At 39.8% G+C, this 27,674-nt stretch overlaps 1 protein-coding gene across 4 annotated transcripts in view; it reads right to left on the bottom strand.

Annotated features, from left to right (window-relative positions):
* The window catches only part of COL6A5 (collagen type VI alpha 5 chain), a 152,456-nt gene that overhangs the window by 40,738 nt on the left and 84,044 nt on the right, over positions 1-27,674 (bottom strand). For all 4 annotated transcript variants that reach the window (XM_043875110.1, XM_043875111.1, XM_043875112.1 and 1 more), the window contains exons 30-37: positions 27,552-27,587; positions 27,393-27,429; positions 24,379-24,390; positions 21,616-22,103; positions 17,919-18,012; positions 16,716-17,369; positions 13,367-13,457; positions 5,987-6,192 (exon numbers count right to left, since the gene is read on the bottom strand). In XM_043875110.1, coding sequence (XP_043731045.1) covers positions 5,987-6,192; positions 13,367-13,457; positions 16,716-17,369; positions 17,919-18,012; positions 21,616-22,103; positions 24,379-24,390; positions 27,393-27,429; positions 27,552-27,587 — 1,618 coding nt within the window. The remainder of the gene's footprint in view (positions 1-5,986; positions 6,193-13,366; positions 13,458-16,715; positions 17,370-17,918; positions 18,013-21,615; positions 22,104-24,378; positions 24,391-27,392; positions 27,430-27,551; positions 27,588-27,674) is intronic.

Genomic DNA, 27,674 nt, shown 5'->3' with positions numbered 1-27,674 from the left:
AATTTGGAAGCAAGCTAAGTGTTCAAGAGATAAACAGTTAAGTACATTCCTTCACTGAGAGAAACATTATGAGAGAACAGAAAAATCAGTATGAAGCTTGCAGCAATATGTAAAATGTGTAACATGTGTGCAAAGCAGGATATGTAACTGAATAAAACTATGTAAGCCTGTGTGTGTGTGTGCTCATTCGCTCAGTTATGTCCAGCTCTTTGTGACCCTGAGGACTGTAGCCCACCAGGCTCCTCTGTCCATTGGATTTCCCAGGCAAGAACACTGGAGTAGGTTGCCATTTACTCCTCCAGGAGATCTTCCTGATCCAGGGACTGAACCTGAGTCTCCTGCATCTCCTGAACTGGCAGATGGATTCTTTACTACTGAGTGACCTTGGAAGCGCATGCAAACATACATGCCAAAGAATGTGTTCCACTCCACAAACATCTCAGTGTGCTAAATTATCTGATTTGTGATTGTAAGAAAATTTTATATGGTATAATGTTGAAGCTGAAACTCCAATATTTTGGCCACCTGATACGAAGAGCTGACTCATTTGAAAAGACCCTGATGTTGGGAAAGATTGAGGGCAGGAGGAGAAGGGGATGACAGAGGATGAGATGGTTAGGTGGCATCACTGACTCAGTGGACATGAGTTTGGGCAAACTCTGGGAGCTGGTGATGGACAGGGAGGCCTGGCATGCTGCCATTCATGGGGTCACAAAGAGTTGGACACGACTGAGCAACTGAACTGAACTGAACTGATAGTATCTATATAATTTTTCTCAAAAATTAGCAGAACCCTGAGGGTGTACTGGGAAACAGTGGACAGTGTGTAGAAGTCACGAGTCCTATACAGAACTAGTATTTTAGTTTCATAATCTTGAGGGCGTGGAGTTTCTTCTGACAGGGTCTGTTTCGCTATTGACACTCTGACTGCATAATTCTTTGTTGTGAGGGGATGTCCAGTGCACACCTCAGGGTGCTTGGCAGCGTCTGTGGCCTCCACCCACCAGCTACCAGGAGCACCTTCCAGTTATGAGAACTAAACAGTGTCTCCAGACACCTCAATATGCCTCTTAGGGTGGAGTAGGATGGAATCACCTCCAGGTAAATTTGCAAGAGCTAACCACTAAATGAGGTCACAGAGTTCACATGACTTGGTGACTGAACGACAATAAGAACAAATCACTAAACACCTTTCCGGCTTTAATACGTTATGACTGATTCAAAGTAAAAAAGATACACTGACTTTAAAAAAAAAAAAAAAAGCTGATTATAGATCACAGTCAAGTTAGAAAAATATTGGCTTGATCAAAAAATTTGTTCGGGTGTTACAGCAAAATCCAAGTGAAATTTTTGTCCAACCCAATAAAAATGTAAGGCAAAATCTAGGCAATTCCCTTGTGAACAACTCCAGCCTAGTTTTAAGAAGGAAGTGTTCCTTCTCATTACTTAATAAAATTCATTGAAAAGAACATCAGTTGAAGTTGTCCTAAGGCCAGGGACCACTTAAAGCTATGAGTGAGCCCTAAGCTGAGTTTGGGTTGGTATTCCACATTTTAAAAAATTATCCTGTCCCTGTTTAATCTTGACAGTAGACTAATCATGCCTTAAGTATTAACACAGCATCCTTAATGGAAGTGCCAGTCTCACCATTGGATCAACAGCTGAATTTAATTAGCATTAAACTATCATTTTTCATTACATAATTCCAAAGAACTATGTGTAATCCATTGGTGAGTAACTAAGAGGAACTGAATTTTCCAAGGAATTTTTATATTGTGGAGGTCTTGGTCAAAATGTGTAATGGTATCACTATATAATCTCTTGGAGAAGGAAATGGCAACCCACTCCAGTATGCTTGCCTGGAGAATCCTGTGGACAGAGGAGCCTGGTGGGCTGCTGTCCACAGCATAGGGTCGCAGAGAGTCGGACACAATTGAAGCGACTTAGCGTGCATAACACGCATATGATCTCCACATATTTGGATCTTAAAAATGTTTCTTAGATAGATGTTAGATAAAGAGATGGGTGGATGAATGTTCAGTGCTCTTGGGTGAGTTAAATAAAATTATAAACCAGTTCACCTGGATCCCTTCGGCAATAGGCATTCTTCTGTTCTGTGACACTATCAGTAGTTACTCAGTTGATTTTGGCTGAGAATGCAGAGCAACTCTGGTACGCTAAAGTGGTCGCATGCACAGTGGTTCTTAAACATCAGCCTGGATGAGAATCACCTGTGTTGCTTGTTAAACATCAAAGGGCCAAGCCCCACCCCCCAGTTTCTGCTTCAGCAGACCCAGGACGAGTGCAGTTCTAGGTTCCCACGTGGTGCTGACACTGATGGTGTACAGATACCCTTCGAGAATCACTGGGATAGTGGATCTCAAAAATGAGTACCTACAGAAATCACCTAGGGTGGTTTTAAAGCTTGTAGCTTTTTCCTAGCTACACACACACCCCTAAATATGAAGAAGTAGTACTGAGAAAGGCTTAGGAATCTGTGCTTAGGAAGGGTTTCCAGGTAATTCTGATACAAATTGTCTTTGAGCTGCGGTAAAAGGCAATGCCAAAGAATGCTCAAACTACCACACAGTTGCACTCATCTCACATGCTAGTAAAGTAATGCTCAACATTCTCCAAGCCAGGCTTCAGCAATACAATGAACCATGAATTTCCAGATGTTAAAGCTGGTTTTAGAAAAGGCAGAGGAACCAGAGATCAAATTGCCAACATCCACTGGATCATCACAAAAGCTAGAGAGTTCCAGAAAAACTATTTCTGCTTTATTGACTATGCCAAAGCCTTTGACTGTGTGGATCACAATAAACTGTGGAAAATTCTGAAAGAGATGGAAATACCAGACCACCTGACCTGCCTCCTGAGAAACCTGTATGCAGGTCAGGAAGCAACAGTCAGAACTGGACATGGAACAACAAACTGGTTCCAAATAGGAAAAGGAGTACGTCAAGGCTGTATATTGTCACCCTGCTTATTTAACTTATATGCAGAGTACATCATGAGAAACACTGGGCTGGAAGAAGCACAAGCTGGAATCAAGATTGCTGGGAGAAATATCAATAACCTCAGATATGCAGATGACACCACCCTGATGGCAGAAAGTGAAGAGGAACTAAAGAGCCTCTTGATGAAAGTGAAAGAGGAGAGTGAAAAAGTTGGCTTAAAGCTTCACATTCAGAAAGCTAAGATCATGGCATCCAGTCCCATCACTTCATGGCAAATAGACGAGGAAACAGTGGCAACAGTGGCTGACTTTATTTTTCTGGGCTCCAAGATCACTGCAGATGGTGATTGCAGCCATGAAATTAAACGACGCTTAGTCCTTGGAAGGAAAGTTATAACCAATCTAGACAGCATACTAAAAAGCAGACATTACTTTGTCAACAAAGGTCCATCTAGTCAAGGCTATGGTTTTTCCAGTGGTCATCTATGGATGTGAGAGTTGGACTATAAAGAAAGCTGAGCACAGAAGAATTGATGTGGTGTTGGAGAAGACTCTTGAGAGTCCCTTGGACTGCAAGGAGATCCAACCAGTCCATCCTAAAGGAGATCAGTCCTGAGTATTGATTGGAAGGACCGATGCTGAAGCTGAAACTCCAATACTTTGGCCACCTGATGCAAAGAGCTGACTCATTGGAAAAGATCCTGATGCTGGGAGGGGTTGGGGGCAGGAGGAGAAGGGGACAACAGAGGATGAGATGGTTGGATGGCATCACTGACTCAGTGGACATGGGTTTGAGAGGACTCCGGGAGTTGATAATGGACAGGGAGGCCTGGCGTGCTGTGGTTCATGGGGTCTCAAAGAGTCGGACACGACTGAGCGACTGAACTGAAAGGAAGGAGTGGAGCGGGCCAGGAAAGAAGATGGAATTAAAGCTGAATTGGAAACCAGAGTAGCGAGGAAGCAGCAGAGGGAGAGGACTAGGTAAAGAGACCGTGGTTGTGTTTCTTATGAAAGAGAGTGATACACAACTCATTACCAGCTGCAGTACTCTGGGAACTAAAAATTCTTCAGTGGTTAAGATTCCTGACTTCTGCAGGACTCTCAGTTCAACGGCACAAAAATTAGCTATTGGCCACATGAATCACATTATAAACGAGTATTATGCATAGCATATGGACGTTATCAACCTTTTATTTGTGCAATACATCTGGAACATATCAAAGCTCATCTCTTGGTGACTAAATAAAATATCTGAACTACAATTTATTCTCCTTGAGGATGACACATTATACAGAAAGTTCTTAGCAGCTTTTAACAACCAGCTAACAATGATTTTAAAGAGAAAAAAACAGATAAGAATAGTACAAAGTCCCTAGACAATACTGATGATCTGAGACTCAGATTTATCATAAAGGAAAAATATATATATATATATGTTATCCATAGGTCTGAGACTCTGTTTCCAGGAAATTACAACTTGACATAATCCTCCATGGAACTCTCAACACACTTCAACCCACTGCAAGAGAAATTGTGTGAGGTGGGGATAAGAGAAAATTGACACTTTTCCCTATAGAGCCATGCAACAATTATTTCTTCAGCCAAATTAGACCTTAAACTGGTACTTTTATGAGTATCTCCATTCCCAGACATCTGAAAAACCAAGTGAAAAGTCTTTCTATTATTACTGAACAATGTTCATTAAAGATGGCTGCAAAGATGAGTTTCTTTTTTTCCCCCTTAAGTATCCAATTATTTCTGCCTTTCTTGAAAAGGTTCACACTTTTGAATTACCAGACTTTAAAATGCTTACCTCTAACCATACTATCACAAATGACCATTTAGTATTTAAAAAACTGCCAAGAGAATTTCTCTTTTTCTGTTTTTAAAACTTTAGCATGATAAATTCCCGGGCCTTGAGAACTGTTTTAATTCCCATATCATTAGAATGAATACCCCAAATTAACTGCATTCATTAAGAAAAACAATTTTTTATTCTCTTCTTTAAGCTATGTCTATATAATGATAATATCTGTTTTAAATAAGCAATGAACATACTTGAATACCTTAATGCCAAGGAACTATGTACATGCAGTTTTACTCTATTATCTTTTTTAAAAAGTCTTATTTTTCAACTAGTGATTGATTGACTTTTTAATTCTGAATTCTAGCTTCTATAAAGGAAATTTTAGCTATTTTTAAAGGTAAAATTCAAACTTATATATTTCAGAAATAGGGGGAAACATGGGGACATGAGAGTTGAGCCCAAAGAATAGAACATTTATTTATCCAAGGAAGTTACTAAGAATTAGTATTATTCATTCTTGTGAATAATTGGCATGCAGTTGGCCCCCTTTTCTTTCAAACTTGCATATGCTAACAGTACACATGATACTTATGATATAATGCTTTAAATGTTTGCACTCTGGCCAAATGAGCATTTTGAAAGACTCCAGATGCATAGATGGAATAGCTGACCAGTCTTTTAGAATGTCACCCTTTAAAAAGAAAATAAGGCCAAAATTCTATGTATCTGATTTGTTTGAAACTATTAAACTCTGACAAAAAGCATTTCTGCTTTGCCATTAAAATGTATACAGTAGACAGTGGAGTATTTAATTTATTTCCAGTGGGAGGGAGGAACCTTACACCATCTTATACATTCACAAATTCTGGGGCACTGGCCAGGGCAACTTTTAAGTTATTTTAACTCCTCCTTTGCTATGGTATTTCTCTATATTGCCTCCTTCTACGTCACACTAACCTAAATTGTGGCTTAAATTGTGGCTTCTAGAGAAATCTTAAGTTTGGTGAGAATATCAGGGATGTTTCTTAGGGCTTACCAGTGATTTCCAGAATGGTACCTGTGACCATTTAAATCTTCAAATCAAATAAAAACAGCAGTTGTAGCCACCATCTTGAACTTGAAAAAAACTTGCTTTTTATATCATGCTTGTTTCTTTGATTCCCTATTAGTGTTAAAAAAATGAAGATCAAGTTATTCAGTATAACTTTTCATTTCCTTACCAGATGTGAGACTTGTGATTGCTTCAGAACCCCAATCTTCTTCATATTTAGTCATTAATTTCTGTGGCATGAGCATCTGGCTTGGAATGTAAACCAAGTGGTCACTTCCATTGTCCTCCAGTACAAAAGGTGCATCTCTCCTAGCACTCAATCTCTGACCAATGATGTTCTCTCCTGAAGAAATCTCATAAGGTGCAGGGGTAAATCTAGAAGATAAAAAGGAAGGTTTTAGGTGAACTAAAACTTTAGGAAAAGTTTAAACTTCAGGGAAGTTTTAGTTTTATTTGTATTAGGGGAATATAAACAAAACATCCCAATGATTTAATATGGTTACTTAATTACTTCTTAGAATGATAGTTGGGTGTTAAAAATCTAAACTTATTTCAATCAAATAATTCATTAAGATTCATTACACTACATGGGGAATTCTACCAAACATGTAGAGAAGAACTAATACCTATCCTTCTTAACCTATTCAAAAATATTCAAGAGGACAGAACACTCCCAAATTCATTATAAAAGGCCACCAATATCCTGAAACCAAAACCAAAGACACTCCAAAAAAAAGAAAATTATATGCCAGTGTCTTAGATGAGTATAGGATGCAAAACTTCTCAATAAAATATTAGCAAACTGAATCCAACAGTATATAAAAGAATCATAAACCACATGTCAAGTCAGATTTATTCCAGGGACACAAGAATGGTTGAAAATACACAAATCAATCAGTGTGATATACCACATTAACAGAAGGAAAGACATAAAATCACACGATCATCTCAGCATATGCAGTAAAAGCATGTAACGAATTCAACCTTCATTCATGATCAAAGTGGGTATAGAAGGAACGTATCTTAACATAATAAAGACCATTTATGACAAATCTGCAGCTAACATCATATGCAATGGTGAAAAGCAGAAAGGTTTTCCTCTAACTCTAGGAACAAGACAAGGATATCCACTCTCACTACCTCTATTTAACATAATTCTGAAAGTTCTAGTCATAGCAATCAGATAAGTAAAAGAAATAAAAGGCATCCAAATTGGAACAGAAGAAACAAAACTGTCCCTATTTGCAGATGGAATGAGACTTTATGCAGAATATCCTAAAGGCTCTACCCCAAGAGTATCAGAACCAATAAATGCATTAAGCAAAGTCACAGGACACAAGATTAATATACAGAAATCTATTGCTTTTCTATATATGAATAATGAACTCTCAGAAAGAGAAAGCAAAAAATCAATCCCATTTAAAATTGTATCAAAAAGAATAAAATACCAAGGAGGGAAAAGACCCATACTCTGAAAACAATAAAACATTGATACAGAAAATTAAAAATGATACAAAGAAATAAAAGATATAATTTGCACTTGGGTTGGAAGAATTAATATTGTTTAAATGGCCATGCTACCCAAAACAATCTACAGATTTAATGCAATCTCTATCAAAATATCCATGAAAATTTTTCACAGAACTAGAAAAAATAATCCTAAAATTCATATGAAACCACAAAAGACCTTGACTTACCAAAACAAGCTTGAAAAAAAAAAAAGCTGGAGACTCCATTCTCCCAGACTTCAGACTATACTACAAAGCTACAGTAATCAAAATAGCAAGGTACTGGTACAAAAATAGATGCATAGATCAATGAAACAGAATACAGAGCCCAGGAATAAGCCCACACACTTATGGATAATTAATCTATCTATGACAGAAAAAAGCAAGAATGTACAATGGAGAAAAGACAATCTCTTCCATTAGTGGTGTGAGAAAATGGAGAGCTGTATGTAAAACAATGAAATTAGAACATTTCTTCACACCGTATACAAAAATAAACTCAAAATAGATTATAGACCTAAATGTGAAGACTGGAAACCATAAAAGTCCTACAAGAGAACATAGGCATGAATCATAGCAATATTTTTTGGAACTGTCTTCTCAGGTAAAAGAAATAAAAGCAAAAATAAAGAAGCAGGATTAAATTAAACTTAAAAGCTTTTGCACAGCAAAGGAAGCCACTGACAAAACTAAAAGAGAACATAGGGAGCAGGAGAAAATATTTGCAAATGATATGTCTTATGAGGGGTTAGTATTCAAAAGAGATAGATACTTCATACAACTCAATGCCAAAAAAACAACCCAATTAAAAAAAGAGAGAAAACCCAAACAGATATTTCTCCAAAGAAGACATACAGATGACCAGCAGGCACATGAAAAGATGCTCAACATTGCTAATCACCAGAAAAATACAAACCACAATGAGATATATCCTCACACCTGTCAGAATAGCAAACATCAAAATACCAAATGTTTGAGAGAACATGGAAAAAGGGAACCCCTGTATACTGAGTGGGGATGTAAATCGGTGCAGCCATTTGGCAGAGCAGTATGGAGGGTCCTTAAAAAAACCTTAAAAAAAAAAGAGAGCTTCCATATGATCCAGAAATTCTTCTCCTGGGCATATATAAGAAGAAAACAAAACCACTAAAAAATACTAATCTGAAAAGATATATGCACCACAATGTTCATAACAGTATTATTTACAATAGCCAAGATATGGAAGCACCCAAGTGCCCATCAATGGATGACTGGTTTAAGAAGATGTGGTATATATATATATATATATATATATATATATATATATATATATACATACAATGGAATATTACTCAATCATAAAAAGAATGGAATATTGCCACTTGAAAGTACATGAATAGACTTGGAGAATATTAATAGTTAGTTAAGTAAGTCTGAGAGAAAAACACAAAATATGGTATTATTTATGTGTGGAATATAAAAAATAGTACAAATTAATGTATATAGCAAAACTGAAACAGATTCACAGATGCAGAGAAAAAACTTGTGATTAGCACAGGGGAGAAGGTGGGGGAGGGGCAGATTAATGGTATGGGATTAAGAGATCTGAAACTATTATGTATAAAATAGATAAGCAACAAGAATATTTTGTATAGCACAGGGACTTATAGCTATTATCTTGTAATAACTTTGAATATAATCTGTAAAAGTACTGAATCATGGTGCTGTACCCCTGAAACTCATATAATATTGTAAATCAACTACACTTCATTTCTTAAAAAGCATATACTGATACATTTTTGTAAATTCCCATTTATCCTCCCCTCCTGCCCATTTGCTTAGAGCTTATGAAATAGTATTTAATATGTTGAAATAAATCAAATAAATCAAAGGCAATGCCAAAGAATGTTCAAACTAATGCATAATCACACTCATCTCACATGCTAGCAAAGTAATGCTCAAAATTCTCCAAGTGAGACTTCAACAGCACATGAACCGAGAACTTCCAGATTTTCAAGCTAGATTTAGAAAAGGCAGAAGAACCAGAGATCAAAATTGCCTACATCTGTTGGATCATAGAAAAAGCAAGAGAGTTCCAGAAAAACATCTACTTCTGCTTTATTGACTACACAAAAGCCTTTGACTGTGTGGATCACAACAAACTGTGGAAAATTCTTAAAGAGATGGGAATACCAGATCAGTAATCAACAGTTGGAATCGAACATGGAACAACAAACTGGTTTCAAATTGGGGAAGGAGTACGTCAAGGCTGTATATTGTCACCCTGCTTATTTAACTTATATGCAGTGTACATCATGAGAAACGCTGGGCTTGAGAAAGCACAGGCTGGAATCAAGATTGCCGGGAGAAATATCAATAATCTCAGATATGCAGATGATACCACCCTGATGGCAGAAAGTGAAGAGGAACTGAAGAGCCTCTTGTTGAAAGTGAAAGAGGAGAGTGAAAAAGCTGGCTTAAAACTCAACATTCGAAAAACTAATATCATGGCATCTGGTCTGATCACTTCATGGGAAATAGATGGGGAAACAGTGGAAACAGTGACAGACTTTATTTTCTTGGGCTCCAGAATCACTGCAGATGGTGACTGCAGCCATGAAATTAAAATACACTTACTCCTTGGAAGGAAAGTTTTGACCAACCTAGACAGCATATTAAAAAGCAGAGACATTACTTTGCCAACAAAGGTCTGTCTAGTCAAGGTTACGACTTTTCCAGTAGTCATGCATGGATGTGAGAGCTGGACTATAAAGAAAACTGAGCAAGAATTGATGCTTTTGAACTGTGGTGTTGGAGAAGACTCTTGAGAGTCCCTTGGACTGCAAGGAGATCCAACCAGTCCATCCCAAAGGAAATCAGTCCTGAATATTCATTGGAAGGACTGATGCTGAAGCTGAGACTCCAATACTTTGGCCACCTGATGAGCACTGACTCAAAAGACCCTGTTGCTGGGAGAGATTGAAGGCAAGAGGAGAAGGGGATGACAGAGAATGATATAGTTAGATGGCATCACTGAATCAATGGACATGAGTTTGAGCAAGCTCCAGGAGCTGGTGATGGACAGGGAGGCCTGGTGTGCTGCAGTCCTTGGGGTCGCAAAGAGTCAGACATGAGTGAGCAACTGAACTGAACTGAATTTGTCACTGAGTTTTGGATAAATGACAAGAAACTCATAGGTTACTTGGGAAAACTAAATAATGTGTCTCAGATTGATATCAGTCTCCACAGAAAACCTAGAATATGGTCATTTAAGTTACTATCAACTACCCTGAGAGGAATAAAACTATATAAAGCATATCTCATTGACATTATCCCTCCTAAAATGGTGCTTACATTTACATTCTTTGGAGTAAGAATGATAGTTTGAAAATGTTTTTGCTTTTATTTAGACAATTGTAAAAACATATTCAATATAATTTTATTCTTATTTTATCAATGGCTCTATGAGTGAGTGAGTGAAGTCGCTCAGTCGTCTCTGACTCTTTGCAACCCCATGGACTGCAGCCTACCAGGCTCCTCTGTCCATGGGATTCTCCAGGCAAGAACACTGGAGTGGATTGCCATTTCCTTCTCCAGGGGATCTTCCCGACCCAGGGATCAAACCGAGGTCTCCCTCATTGCAGGCAGACGCTTTACCCTCTAAGCTACCAGGGCTCTATACGCAATTTCAAATCCATGTTTACGTTTGCATTGATACTGGTGTTTGGCACCCACTACTTGAACTGTTGAGAGAGGAAAGGAAATAAAGTCTGATGTAACATATCAAGAATACATTCAAACCAAGCAAAACCCAGATGAGATGATGACATAGAGTGGGAATGATCATTTTATGGCCGTGTAGGTGAGGACGAGTGCTGGAGAATCAAGGCCTCATGAAATCAAGCAGAGCGAGCTGAGCTGCAACAGGCATCATGTTTTATATATCTTACCAATGTGTACTATGTTTTAAAAATGCATTGAAGTGTGGTTAATTTGCAAGGTTTTGTTAGTTTCGGGTGTATAGCAAGGAGATTCGGTTACATACATATACATATGAATGTGTGTGTATATATATATATATATACACATACAGATTCTTTTCCATTATAGGTTACTACAAGATATTGAGTGTAGTTCTCTGTGCTATACTGTAGGTCCTTGTTGATTACTTATTTTATACACTTCACTTTAATTTCAGTGTGTATATGTTAATCCCAAACTTTTAATTTATCCCACCTCCTTACTCTTTTCCCCTTTGGTTAGCACAAGTTTATTTTCTAAGTCTGTGAGTCTATTTCTGTTTTGTAAGTAAGTTCGTTTCTATCACTTTTTTAGATTCCACATATAGCCAATATCACATGATACTTGTTTCTCTTTGTCTGGCTTCCTTCACTTGGTATGATAACCTCCAGGTCCATTCATGTTGCCGCAAATGGTATTGTTTTGTTTTTTATGGCTGAGTGATATTCCATCATGTGTGTGTGTGTACCTCGTCTTCTTTAACCATTCATCTGTCAAAGGACATTTAGATGACTTCCATGTCTTGGCTATAAATGCTTTTTTGTTTTTAGGAATTCTATTTTGGCAAAACAGAATCATCCAATACACAAATTAGTGTCTTACTGAATTTCCTTGGGTTTGATGTATAAATTTGTTTTTGTTTGCTAGCTGCTTAGGAACTAGACACATATGGTATTTGTAGCTAGTTTATTTTTGTACATGCCTAAATGACATTATATTAGAATATAGTTCTGTAAGAATGGATTTTCCTTTAAATAAGATTATTGTCTATTCCACATTAGGAAACACTGCTTCATAGGGCATCAGTGCCATATTGTCCTTCAGGAGGTATGAACTGATGGATGCTCCTTGTTAAACTACCAACATGACAGGAACACTTTAATCTTCCCATTTTGCTCCTGGATATATGGGAAAGACTGCATCTATTCTGAGAAGCTCTTTACTTAATTGCAATGTGATCAGTCAGGGCCATTATGAGCCTAACTCTGAACTTTCACAGGCTACAGTCAGGGATCCAAGGTCTGTGAAATAGAGAAGCACAGAGCAATCAAATAAGCTAAATTCTCATTCTAGCTGAGGTTCATGATCCATTCAGATTAATTATTTGTATATTCATTCATAAAAAATATTTAAAGAAAATTGTTTACATGTGCAGGCTTCCCTGATGGCTCAGTGGTGGAAAAAAAAAAAAAAGTCCACCTGCCAATGCAGATGTGGATCCAATCCTTGGGTCAGGAGGATCCTTTGGAGAAGGAAATGGCAACCCACTCCAGTATTCTTGCCTGGGACATCCCATGGACAGAGGAGCCTGACAGACTACAGTCCATGGGGTCACCAAGAGTCAGACATGACTTAGCACCTAAAACCAGATATTTACATATGCAATGATATCATGGGGTCTTTCATACTATGTTTTTGGAACGAAACAATGAATCACATGGAACCTCAGGCTTCAGTGAGACAAGACAATGGGATAGAGTGTAATAAACTCCTCAGCAGAGGTGTAAAACAGAATTAAGCAAGGAAGAACTCTGGATTTTGGCTGAGAGTAAAGATGGGCTTTGAAGAGTTAACGGCTTCAGTCGGGGCCTTGAGGGGTGGTAGGGTTTTACCGGGAGGAACAAAGTCTCAGGGAGTGTGACCAGAGGTTCAGAAGGGTGAAACAGCAGTTCACACAGGGCAGACAAGAGGCCAGGGTGGCCGGAACTCTGTGCTCATGATGGACAGAGATGGGAAGTAAGGTTGAGATAGGTTGAGGCTGAATTCTGGGTTCTATTCTGGGGTAAAATTTCAATATGGAAATTTCTGAGGAAACCATGAAGTTTAAAGCAAAACTGCAATAAGCTAATGAGGATGTTATAAAATCCATCAATTCAGAAAGCATGCTTGATGTGTAACTTCTGCTGCAGATTGTGGAACATGTGAAGAGCCTTTCTCCAGAGACCTCGTCAGCTTCCTCCACCTAATACCTGCCATCAGCCAGTTACACACTGCTCAGTCAATCAAAGGTCACTGATTAATATCAGAGCTTTCCAACTCACGGGAGACCGATGTTTTGATCTTCCTCGTCTTCTGAATCAATGAGTTTGCAGATGTTCTCAAGCACTGGTGGTGGGTACTGATTGAATCCTCCTATTGAGAGAGGAAAGTGATAGTTAAATTTTAAACTAGAAATTGTACGTGCTAAGAGGAAGAGAATCTCAGTAGGAATCTTCTTGAAGCAATAAATGTCACTAAAATACTTCAGCACAGTTTGGCTGGGGTGAAAACAGAAAATAGTAGCAACTGGAAATAGCATTCAGAATTTGATTATAGAATATTTTTCAGCCAAAGAATTACCAGGGACCTCCTCAAATTGTTCATTTTAAGAGTTCATTGTGAGGCAGAGACACTTGATTTCCATATGTTCAGGCTGACATGATCTAAGGAAATTTTTATTCTGATTCTATAATACTTTTTTCACTCAGACTTATGCTAATAGTTGGAATACAGAAGACATAATGTTTTATTCCATAATGCTACATCTGTGCTTCTGCACCAATTAACACTGATTTCCTAGGAGGAAAATCGTCACAGGAAAGATTTTAGCTTATTTCCCTACACAATATATCCTTACCTCTTCCTATTGTTCTATAAACTGTGGGATACTGAGAAGTATATAATTTCCCTCCTTATTCAGGAAAATAAATCAGTTTCAGTGAAAGGAGACCTTTGGCTATTGAATGATCAAACACACCCTGAAAACATCTGTGAATGCTTATGGTTTTATAATAATCATATTTCTCTGGTTCTAAGATGAGCAATATTTCTGTTTCTTTGAAATGAAACTGTCTTCTAATTAATTGAAGTGGACAGTTATTGTTGATGAGGAAGGAATTGTGAAGCCATTGTCATCGCCTGTGCATGTGGGAACAGTAAATATGCCAGCTCCAAAATGTGTTGAATTGTAGAAAAAAAAACTCTTGGTAGTAAAAGAGACTTTTAACCTCTACAAATCAAGTGGATATGGGAAGGCAGTGAATACCACACCTTTAACAACACGGCTCAGCTGGCAATCATGGATAAGCCAGCTCAAATAACTGTGAAGCCTAACTTAACAGGCCAGCAAGATCAGTTTGGGGTTGTTTTGTGGAGTCTTTTTAAAGTGCTGCTCCATGATGATTGTCAGGAAGGGAGATAAATTGGGAGATTAGAATTGACATATACATACTACTATATATAAAATAGATAACTAATAGGGACCTACTGTATAGCACAGGGAACTCTGTAAAGACCTGTATGTAAAAGAATATAAAAACAAGTGTATATGTATGTGCGCATATATGTACATATATAACATTCACTTTGCTATATTCCTGAAACTAACACAACATACTCCAATAAAAAAACTTTTAAGAAGACAGAAAAGGTCTTGATGGCATAAAGAACAGTATCACGTGGGGAAAGATGGCTATTGATGACTCTTAAGAAAGAACTCACAAGATCAAATTTTGAATAAGAAGAAGTTTTCAGAATGCTTTAACCAAGTCTATTTCATGTATGTGTGCATGCATGCTCAGCTGTGTCTGACTCTTTGTGACCCATGGTCTGTAGCTCACTACATTCCTCTGTTCATGGGATTTTCCTGGCAAGAATAGTGGAGTGGGTTGCCATGCCCTCCTCCAGGGGATCTTCCCAACCCAGGGAAGGAATCCGCATCTCTTATGTCTGCCACATTGATTGGTGGCACTACCTGTATATTTCCTTTTTATATATGCATAAGAGTGACATATCATAGTCTGTCTAAAATAACTCTTTCAATGACTATAAAAAACTCTAACATGAAATCAACATTTACTTGGAAGTACTTTTTCTTTTTTCATAATATAATGGTGCATTACAATGGAAGGACTTAGGGTAAAAGAAATAACATGATATTCCAAAAGGGGCAATTATTGAATTCGTCAATCAAATGTGAGTTGCAGGAAAAAGGAGATGCTCCTTCTCCAAAGAAGAGTGAACTCCCAAGATTTTGTCACCATGGTAGTGTTAGAGATTCCTTGAATACTAGGGTGACTCTGGAATCCTAAGATGGTGGAATTGGTTCCAGCAGATTCCCAGAAAGAAGAGGTTTAGCTCTGATTCTACGGGATCTTCTAGAGCAGGGTTTCTCAACCTCAACGCTATTGACATTTTGTCGCTGGATTGTTCCTTGTTGTGGGGGAAGCATCCAATGAATTGTAGGATGTTTAGCAGCCTCCTTGGTCTCTACTCAGGTGGTGTTAGTGGTAAAAAAAAACTGGCCTGGCAATGCAGGAGATATAAAAGAAGTAAGTTCAACCCCTGGGTTGGAAAGATTCCCTGGAGGAGGGCAGGGCAATCCACTCCAGTATGCTTGTCTGGAGAATCCCATGGACAGAAGAGCCTGGCAAGCTACAGTCCATAGGGTCACAAAGAGTTGGACACAACTGAAGCGACTTAGCATGCATGCATTGGTCTCTACCCACTAAATACCAGGAGTATCCTCTCCCTTAGTTGTGCCAAATAAAAATGTCTCCAGGTATTTCCAAATGTTATCTGGGGGGCAAAATCATCCCCAGCTGAGAATGATCTGTCTGGAAAGAGCATTTCTGGAACCACTTGTGGTGAAGGACAAGGTATTTTTATTTCCAGCCCTTTGCAGACTGATCTTTTTGGTTTATCTTTTGTTCAGTGAGACAAAGTACACATTCTAATGTGGCCATGTCAAATTGCTCTAAGAGTTCTAGATGCTCATTATCAATTTGTGTATTTCTCTCTGTACTCTTCAGTTTATGGACTAACACTGGTCCAATGGATGACACTTCGTAGTACATTGACCTAGAACTTTGCTACTCTAAGTATGATCTGTGGGCCAGAAGCACTGACATCTCTGAGGAGCCTGTTAGAAATGTGGAATCTCAGGATCCACCCTACATGTACTGAATCAGAACCTGCATTCTAACAAGATTCCTGTATGATCTGTAATTAGACTTCTGGGGAGCAGCACTCTCACACAGGTCTCCAGGCATGCCAAGATTGGAAAAAAACCAGGTGTAGCAGGGAAAACTTTTATTTAAATGTTCAACCTGGAGACCACATAAGAGCTGCAAGAACTTATTTAGGCTGAGTAAGTGTGGTTTAGGAGATCTGAAGTCACTCTGTGCTTTATTGTGCTGAGATTTCGGCTAAGAGACATTCTATCATGAAAGCGGTATCATGACCCAGGTATAAATAGGGTATAACAAAGATGTGTCCTATTCCTGTCACCCTTTCACCAACCAATTCATATATTTTGGTAAGCTATAGATACAGAGATATCTTGGGTTATCAACACTATTAACAAACACTAATTTATTAAAACAAAGAGGTAAAAAAAAAATAGTGACTTACGTCTCACTGAGTACACAAATGGCTTTAAAAACTTCACAACATAATCCAGATTTGGTTTATGAATTCTCCCAAGCTGTATCAGATGGTGATCAAGTGGGTGGCTGGCTAGCTCCTCCATGTCCTCCTCGGTTGTCAAACCCAGGGAAATCACAAATATGACATAACCTTGACACTTGGCCCTCAGAGCCATCTTCTTTAAGAATTCCTTTCTCTCACGGTTTTCTCCAGCGGAGACCACTAAGATGACCCTGTGTTTTCTTAGCTTGGGTGTTGCTGGGAAGAGATTCTTCATGGTCCACAGTAGGGCATGACCAATGGTGGCTTCTCCATTTAGCTGTTGGAGGTCAGTCTCAATGTACCTTTTCATTAGAGCTTGATTGTTATAAGTTGTAAACTCAAACTCTGTGTTTACCACATTCTTCTGTCTCCTGTCCCAAGGAGAATAGCTCAACAAGGCAATCCTATCACCAGAGTCTGAGATTATAGGGTCTGAGGCAATGTCAAAGTTGTCAAGCATTGAGCTCACCAAGGCTTTCATATTCTTAAACTCATCACTTGCTATATTCCTAGAATTGTCTAAGAGGAAGGCAACATCCATGTATGAACTTTCAGGTAAGACAATTTCTTTCTTGCAAGTATCTGGAAAACATTTATCTGAAAACATAGAGATTCATCATTGGTTCAATGTTGGCACAAGGAGACACTGTTGGTTGAGATCTTCCAATGAATAAGAAACTGATTATCAAAAATTAATCATCTAATCAATACCTCTTCAACTTCAATACTTCATCATTTAAGTTAATAAGGAATTTTCAACTTCCTCATAATTTCTATGACCACTAGCAGACAACTTGGGAACATCTTTGATGAAAGTAGATATAAGTAACAGGTATATTTGAAGTCTATAATTCATGTCCAAACTCATTTAGAAAATATTTCTAATATTTTAGAAGCCTTTGATACAAACTATCAAATTGTCCCCAGGAAGAGCCAAATCAATTGGGATAATCTTCTAAACTAATTTTTACATTCTATGGAAACTTCCAACATTACAGAGATTGAAACCCTAACATATGGTGTTGAAAGACTGGAAAACTTAAAATAGAATCTACAATCAAAAATCTTTGATAAAGATAGATTTAATAACTCCCCCAGAAGGCATTTAAGTGTTTCAGCCCAATAAATTCTTTTCATTAGTCTTACCATAGCAAAGGGTACAGCGCCGAAGCCTTTCTAATGGATCATATTCCCCGTCTGGAGGAACAGAAAGCACCTGAAATGTTCCTGTGTTGTCAAACTGCATTGAAAAAGAAATATATGCTCATTTGATTGTTTTCTTTTTCTTTTTCATTTATTTTTATTAGTTGGAGGCTAATTACTTTACAATATTGTAGTGGTCTTTAGTCATCATTGTTACAGGGAAGAATCTGTTTCTTTAACATTTGCTTCCCATTGCTTTTGTTCACTGAAAGGATACTGTCCATACAAAATTGCCTTGGGGAACCCTGACCCTCTGCCTGTGTGTTAAACCAAAGTGTCTTTGTTCAGAGTCACAGGTGATTCTGTCCACCTGTGAGTGGCTGCAAGAAAGAAGAAATTAACACATCCCCTACCTGAGGCTGACCATTCCAGCAGACATTTGCAAGATTAAGGGCCTCTTTACTTTATTTACTCACCTCCCATCTCCCCTCTGTGTTCTATAGAAGAAACTGGCCTTCAGACCCCAATAAGATGGCTTTTTTGGGGTTATCTTGAGACATTAGTCTGCCATCTTCTTGGTCTGCTAGTTTTCCAAATAAAGTCATTATAACTAGCCTCAATACCTTGTCTCCAGATTTACTGGCCTGTTGTTCAACAAGCAGAGCAAGCCTGGACTTGGTAACATCATCAAGAATTCACTGTGCACCCACTTCAAGAGTTTGAAAAACACCTGACTGGTCACCATCACCTTGCATTGTTGCTCATTGCTCTATTCTGTGCATCTTCATGTATGCACACACATACAAACACACACACACACACACACACAACTACCCCCCTTTGATCCTAAACATAACCGAAGGAAACACAGAAACTGTATCAGCAGCTCAGTTTTATAAGAAAACTGCCACAAGATAACCACAAGATTCACTCACTGGGTTAGGTATTAAAACCTCATTCCTATCTCCAAGCCTGCAATTCTGCATTGAATTTTTACACATTTCTGATTATATACCAGTTGATTATGTGCTATCCATCAGCTTCTGGAGTTGGGTCCTGTAGAAATTTTACATTCACAAGTTACCTTTGACTTCTCTAAGTAGTGATTCCAACTATTTCTGGGCTTCCCAGGAGGCATTAGTGGTAAAGAATCCGCCTGCCAATGCAGCAGACATGAGATGTGGGTTCCATCCCTGGGTCAGGAAGATCCCCTGGAGCAGAGCGTGGCAACCCACTCCAGTGTTCTTGCCTGGAGAATTCCATGGACAGAGGAGCCTGGCAGGTTACAGCCCATAGGCTTGCAAAGAGTCAGACACAACTGAAGTGACTTAGCACGCATGCACACCACTATCTCCACCCAATTATGCTATCTATGAGTAAAAAGAAGGTGCATCTTTCAGATGTCAACTGGATTTCCCTGATCACAAATTCCAACTAAAAGTCTGTTCCAGTCATACATCCCTTCACTGTTCACCTGAAGCTATTACAACATTGTTAATCGGCTATACCCCAATACGAAATAAAAAGTTCAAAAGAAAAAAAGCCTATTCCATACTACTCAGCCATAGAAAAGAATGACATAATGCCGTTTCCAGCAACAGGGATGGACCTAGAGAAAGACAAATATCATATCACTTATATGTGGAATCTAAAACACAGCACGAATGAATACATGCACAAAACAGAGACAGACCCATAGATACGGAGAAAAGACTGGTGGTTGCCAAGGGGGTGCAGAGGAGGGAAGGATGGGGAGTTTGAGGTTATCAGATGCAAACTATTATGTATAGGATGGATAGACAACAAGAGCCTCCTGTATAGCACAGGAGACTGTATTCAATATCGTGATAAACCACAATGGAAAAAGAATGACTCTATGGATAACTGGATCTCTTTGCAGTACAGCAGAAATTAACACAATATGTAAATCAACTACACTTCAATTTATTCATTCATTTATTCATTCAGTGGCTCAATGACTATATCTTGGGCATTTACTTTGTATGAAGCACAATGCATCACAGATACTTTGATTATTTGGAAGAAATAAATCATTCTCAGGTGATGAATGGATCTCTCAATCCACAGACATGCTCGTGCTTTTGTTTCTTCCCCCTCAAGAAATTAACAGATTAGAAAAACCACCCCCCTCTGGTTTTCTGTAAAGTGCTGAGTATTTTGAAATATTTATAATCATTCCAGCCTTATAGTTAGAAAGTAGCTACTACATTTCTACTCTCTAATTTTTATGAAACTGGATGCTTTGGTACAATTTTGTATTGATCGTGCTGCTCCCCTGTGTTAAACATTAAATGCCTATCCCTTTTCCAGTGGATCTTCCTGACCCAGGAATCGAACTGGGGTCTCCTGCATTGCAGGTGGATTCTTTACCAACTGAGCTATCAGGGAAGCCCAAAACATTAATTGCAACCCTGGTGAATCAAGGAAGTTTATTCATAGGAGTCAGTCACATGCTCTTCATGCATTTGTTCATTCAACAAATATTCATTGAGTGCATACAATGTTAAATAGGTACTATTCCAGGTGCTGGGGATACAGAAATAGACAAAGCAGATGATCCCTCTACCCTGTATTCCAGTGGGAGGACACATACCATAAGAAAACAAATAAATAAATAATCTATATTGGGCGGTAATATTTTTATAAAAATACTTTAACTTCCTACAATTCTTTCTGTCAGGATTTACTGTGACTCTATGGCTCCTATTTTCAAAAATAATTGTGTTTTTCTTATGAGCAGATTAAATCTCTTCATGTTATGGAGGACTTTTCTTGTTATAGTAGAAATATATGTATTTGTGGGCTTCCCAGTTGGCACTAGTGAGGAAGAACCCGTCTGCCAATGCAGGACATGTGAGAGATGTGGGTTTGATCCCTGGGTCAGGAAGATTCCCTGGAGAAGGACATGGCAACCCACTCCAGTATTCTTGCCTGGAGAATCCCATGGGCAGAGGAGCCTGATGGGCTATGGTCCATAGGGTCACAAAGAGTTGGACACAACTAAAGCAAATTAGCATGTACTCACACATGTGGATTTGTGTAAAATAGATCCTTATAATCTCTTGGGCAACATAATGGCTTCCCCCAGCTTCAGAAGCATATATTTCATGGTTAATATGAACATATTTTATAACAGTAGAACAGTAGATGGAGAAGTTCTTATGTTTGGTGGGAGAAAGAGGGAAGCACAGATCCCATGAGAATCTGTGAATCCAAAAGGGACAGAACTCCTCTTGGGAAAAAGGTTCATACACATCATAGTTTTACACAACATTAAGGGTTCAAAGGTCCCTTAAACTTTACCCATCACAGGTTAAGACCAGTTGTTCAATGAGACACAGCCAAGAGATGGCAGATTTGAGAAGTACTAGATCAGCAGAAAACCGACAGTCCTCTCTATCAGACAAACTCAAGCTCAAAGCTTGATTGAGCCACTTAGTAAGTGTACAAATGGGAGAAGTCACTCAACAATCTAGGACTCAGTTTCTCGATTTTTAAATGGAGATAACATGCATTCAGTTCTGTGTTTACTAGAAATTGGATTTCAAGGACTTTGCAACAAGACAGCTATGAAAATTGTACAGGGGATCAAGGGGCCACTTGATTCCTACTCCCCAGTATTCCTATTCTGCCAGTACCAGTATCTAAAAACAAAGACATTGCCAAGGGAGGTACTTACCCCAAAAGCCTCATCGAGATAAACCTTCTCATTAAAAGCGAAGACTACAGGACTGATATCCAAGGCGCTAAACTCCATGGTGGCCGTGATGATGGATGATCTACTTGCAGCTTGTCCATTGCTAAAAAACACAGCAACTCTCTGCACATTGGCTCCCGCAGACGTCCGCTTAAAGATGTTCCGAGCCACAAACCTCATCGCATTCCCAATGTCTCGGACTTCCCCAGAGTTTTGATATTTTATTTGGGAGAGTAGCTGAAGAAGCTGCTTCTTGTTACGGTAGTCAGACCCACGGATGAGGTAGCCGGTGTCCGAGTTGTAGGAAACCACAACAACTCTTGCTCCCACAGGGCAATTACTTTCCCTGACGTGAAGGTCGCTGACAATAGAAGTGATGATGTCCCTCATTTCATTAAATCTCTGCTCTGTGATATCGTTGGACTGGTCCAGGGCAAATACCAGCTCTGTTGGATACACAGGACACTTTTCTACAAAAGTAAGAGTCAGAAGCGTTAAGTTGTTTCACTAGGTCAGAAGGCTTTCCAATTCCATTTACTCCAGTGAGACAGTTGACACTGAGGTCTGGGGAAATGCAGCTGTCACATCAAATCTAGAATCAGAGCTATCCACGTGTAAAGGGGGGGAAGGATTCTGCTTTGTTAGCCTAAAGTGTTACCTACATGCAGAGTAGTGATATCTGGCAATATAATGCTCAGACTTCACCATCTACCATCTGTCTTCTATTTAAAAAGAAACTGGAAGGAGTGTTTGGGCTGATGGAATTACCCTGTATCCTGACTGTGGCGATGATTACACGAATCACGCCTGTGTAAAAACTGGACAAAAGAGTGAATTTCTCTCTATTGAAAATTTTAAAAGGAAACTATTGGTTTTTAGAAAATCTGAAAGCTTATTCTCTTAAAACAAAACAAAACAAACTTCAGAAATGACCTACTAATAATGATAAAGTCAGTTGGAAGATTTTCATCCATTTATGTGGCAAATATCTGAGTATTCATCATGTGAAATACAGGGTAACATGCCCTGTGAGATACACGTGAAGATGAACAAACACAGGTCTACCTTTGAGGAACCTGTCTCCGGAGGATCATGATATTGAAAGGTAGACAGTGATCATTATTCTTCTTGGGGATTATTCTTCAGAGGACAAAGAGGCTGTTTCTAGGGAGAGGGGATTTCAGGGGCTTTGGGATGACAGCCAGAGTGGCAGAAGGAAGGGGCAGCATAGTGGTCCACAGCAGACCTGCATTGAGCTGTCTGTAATCCCCAACTCAGTCCTAATGGTTTGATAATAACTGCACTTTGGGAATTTCACAGGGAATCTCCTCTATGATTATACATAAAGGCCTTGTTAAAGTCTGGACACAGGAAGAGAAAAAGAAATTATTTAAAAATTAGCCAACCCTCCATGTACACAGGCTATTTTACTCTCCCCAATCTGGCTTACTCCCAAAGCACATTAAAGTATCCCATCTCCCAGCCGCTATTCTCAGTAATAGAAATAGAGGAGAAAGTGTTGATATCAAGACTGTGTTTTGAATCAAGACGTTTTACTGCGAAGAAATTTTATGAAACCCAACAATGAAAAAGAAAATGAGATAAATGATGTCTTGTTTCTTTTTCAGTTGCAAAGTCGTGTCTGACTCTTTGCAACCTCATGGACTGTAGCACACAGTTCTTAACCTTATAGTAAAAATGCTTAACAAAATGGTAGATAAGCATCTTCATAGATGATGCATCATCACAGATATCCCCAGAAGGCACTACCAATTTCCATTTATTTTTCATCTCTCCCTTTCTTAGTGCCAGCATGGTCCCTGATAAATTTAATTCAAATCCATGAAATTTTATTGAGCTCTTAGACATCAGAGTTTGGGGGGATTAAAGGGAATGGCACCAAACTTTGGGATGAGCTCAAAGACCCTGTTCATCTATCTCAACAGGCCGCTAGGAGACGAGGAGGTCTTGGAGTTGATCTAACTGGTTTCAGGGGCAACGTCCTCTGAGGGGTCACTGAACACCAGCTCTTGTTGATGCCCTGGAAGATCCTCCTCCGTCCTCCGGGTCAGGCTGACAAGCGGGGAACACGTGGAGGTGAGAGGTGTGAATGGAGGACAAATGGAAGAAAGGAATCATCACCTATCCAAGGTGCCAGTGTCCACAGACTTAGCAGCAGATGGAGCAACAGAATATGGTCAGATACCTGGCCTCGCCCTGAACTGCTCAGCGGCGCAGAACCTACCCCGTGAAGGAAAGGAGCTGGAAACTGTGGCAGGACTTGGAAAGAACAGCTTGAGAAGGGGCTGGGGACCAGGTGGTCAGCATTGTATAGTCAGGTCCAAACATGACGTGTACAGTTACAGTCATAATACGTGTCTACCAAGAAGTTAGAAATCCCTTTTCTCATGGGGATGAGAGTTTTTTTTTCCTTTATGAAGTGCTTATTCAAATATTTAGCCCATTTATCTTTACTCTTATTTTATTATTTTTTGAAGTGTAGTTGATGTACAATGTTGTGTTCGTTTCAGGCATACAGCAAAGTGATTCATTTATACATCGATATATAAATATATATATCCAGATTCTTTTCCCTTATAGGTTATCATAAAATACTGAACAGAGTTCTCTGTACTATACAGTGTCTTTGTTGGTTATCTGTCTTATATACAGCAGTGTGTATATGGGCTTGTCAGAATGCAGGAAGTAGTTCAGCAAGAAACATAATATGGTAAGAATACTCACCTTTCCAACAAGCTATAAAAAGGAGAGAGAGAGAAAGAGTCTGTTACATTTTTGAAACTCAGACTAAAAATAACCCCCAAAACAAAATTTCAACAAAACTTAGTATTCTGTTTAGCTCTTATTGCAAATGAAGCTAATTCCTAATTACAGGAGGTCAAGGTTAAAAGTGAGAGGAGGATGGACACAGAATTCTACTATTTTATGGATCTTCCTGATCTTTCTTCCTTTCGAGCCCTGGCCAGCAGACATTAGCAGAACTCTGGTTGAAATTTTAATCACTGGTCACTTGTTTTAGAAACAGAACAGGTGAGCCTCTGATCAAATGGCATGATAGCTAAAATTAAATTTGTTTTGTCTCTCTTTTTACAGCCTTCTGAGAACCATTCAGCAAGGCAGGACTAAAATATGGGGTCTTCTTGTCTTCCTTGATGAACACCTTGGGTACCTCCTATTTTTCTGCAGAACTGTGGGGATTTCCAAATGAATTTTGTCTCTGCTTAAAAAAAAAAAAAAAAAAGAACAAAAAAAAACCACAGCTCCTGTGTTTGACTGATCTCTGTATTCAGACAGAAGGAACACCCAAGGCTTTCTTCTGAGCATCTGGTTTCTCCAAATGATTTGCTTGGTAAGTGTGAGATGAATCAGGGGGAATACTGGTAAATCTTTAAGCACAAGCCTAACAATTTCCCTGCTCCTTTTACTCAACACCCTGGAAGCGAATGATCACTCCAAGACACTTAAAGACTTTACTAGCCCTGGCAACAACCCAGCTGTCAGCCGGCAGGCCCACGGCCCGCACCCCCTCAAGTCAATCCTATGAGCACGTTTGTTTGTCTTTATCCTGCAGCTGCTGAGATGCTGAGGGTCAGCAGAGGGCACACAGGGCCCACCACCTCCTCTGCATCTCCGGGCCTGAAATAGATTCCTTTTTCTGACTGAGAAGTCCCATTGGTTAACCTCCAGCCCAGCTGCGACGCTAGAAGCACAGACTCTAGGAACAAACACTTTTGTCTGGTTTCAGTCTGGCAAAGCTGCATGACTTTGGAGAAACTACTTGACTTCTTTCAGTGTGTTTCCTGTTTTATATTTAGTTTTTCCTGAAAGTCCAGTTTATTATGTCTCTTCTTCTAACACTCTGATTACTAGGGCCCTCCTATGTTATTCCAACCACCGCTTTCTCTCCCTGTTCTCCACAGCCTTCCAGATCTTATTTTATTCTGGAGGAAGGTGCCACCCACTAGCCCAGGGCCCAGGCCCTCATCCTGGTGTGGCTAGAGCTGTCCTAGGGCTGAAGAACAACCCCGATGGAGCAGGATTCCAACCTTGCGGGACCTTGGGTGTCAGCCATCAAGGAAGGCCATCTGAATTAGCTCCAAATGTCTTTTTCCCCATCTCACTTCTGCATTCTGTAGCTCATGGTCTGGTTACAAACCCTGCTCACTCCCTCCCCACCACCAAACTTCCTGACTAACTCCTTCCATGCAGTGTTGGGAAGTGCCCTTCAAAGCCCAAATCCTCCAAGGCGGGTGCTCACCTCCCCACCCCTTCTCCCTCTCAGGTCGTCCTTGATTGGGTCACACACCCTTCTCTCCACAATGCTCTCCGCTTGTTCTCTCCCTGAGCCCAGGGCTGGTTCTCACCTCCTCACCGTGCCGGAGAGCCTTTCAGCTCCCCAGGGACATCTTTGACATGGGTTCCCTGCCCCGCCCCACCCAACACCTCACTTTGGAGTTCTCTCCATTGGCTGATTGCGGCCTTTCCCCAAGCTGCCCACACTTGGCAGGACTCCCTGCAATGCCGGTTTTCTGGGGTTAGGTCCACTCTTTTTGCTAGGGCAACTCCCTGGGTTCATCCCTTGGGTTTCCATATCTGTCTCTCAAGTTGCACATTCTTGGGAATCTCATCCATCCCTGAGGCTCTATGGACATTAGTGACTCCAGCTTTCTGAGTTTCTTCCTTGATTCTCACCTTTAGAGGACTCTATTTCATCAGCTGCCTGTCGATCATTTCAATTTAGGGTCTGCACAGCATTCCTTTCCCTCTGAAATGTGGAAACTCGTCACCTCTTCCTACTAATCTATTTTCCTCACAATTCTTCCTCTGTCTGTTCATCCACGGTGGTACCAAACCTCTCCCCATCTGGCCTTATGGTATTTTAAACTTGATTCTGTTGTTGGTCCTTGCTGGCCATACACCTGCAATGACTACATTTTTATCTAATCTCCTTCAGTAAGTCTCTCGGATTTTCCATTCCTCTGATTGTGATTGTGTAGCATGACTATAAACCACAATGGAAACACAAAGAAAGAAAAACCACATACAAGTCTACCACCCTAACATAATACATGGCTACATTTCCCCAATTTCTCTTCTTATATTTGTTTCTAGTGTGGTGTGTGTGTGTGTGTGTGTGTGTGTGTGTGTGTGTGTACATATAGGGGTTTCCCTGGGGCTCTGTGGGAAAGAATCTGCCTGCCAATGCAGGAGACTTGGATTTAATTTCTGAACTAGGGAGATCTCCTTGAGAAGGAAATGGCAGCCCACTCCAGTATTCTTGCCTGGGAAATCCCATGGACAGAGGGGCCTTGTGGGCCTCAGTCCACTGGGTCGCAAAAAGTTGGACATGGGACACGACTGAGCAAGCAAACAGCAACAGCATATATATCACCTCAAACCGCCACGTTCATCCCTTTCACATCATGCCCTCCGGGCCTTGGTACATAACTGCTATCCTAGTGTGAGCTGAGTCACACACCTTTTGAGTTGGTCACATTGTATTTCACAGGCGTGTTTTCTCTCCCTCTAGAAAGTACACCTCTGAGCTAAGGCACCTGTCTTTTCCTTCCACCTTTGTCATGAGCTGTTCCCGCAGCAGGGACTCACAGCAAGCCTGCTGCTGAGGACATGGGGCTTCTCCACCAGCGAGTCCAGCCTACTGATTCCGCATCCCCACACGGCTTTCGTCCTAAGTGCCCCCACCAAGCACCAATGCCCTAAGACACACAGATACTCACGACTGCGGTCCCGCATGAACTGGATTAGATCACATTGCTGTAAGTGGAAAAGGAGAGAGGAAAAAAAGAAACATGAGCACGGTGACTTCCAAGTGGCCATATTCATTTCCCAGGGAACGGGTTGCATTTTTTTGTGTACGTGAATAATGAGATACATACAGAATATACGGGCTGCCCTGCCATCCCTTTAGGGCCCTAGGAGAACAAACACAGAGCAAGTTATTAGTAGAAGAACTGGAGTCTTCAACGCTATTTCCTGACACACACCAAGAGTATAAACCT

Source organism: Cervus elaphus, chromosome 19, assembly GCF_910594005.1.
Source record: "Cervus elaphus chromosome 19, mCerEla1.1, whole genome shotgun sequence".
Taxonomy (NCBI): domain Eukaryota; kingdom Metazoa; phylum Chordata; class Mammalia; order Artiodactyla; family Cervidae; genus Cervus; species Cervus elaphus.
This window is presented reverse-complemented; position numbering and strand designations above follow the sequence as displayed.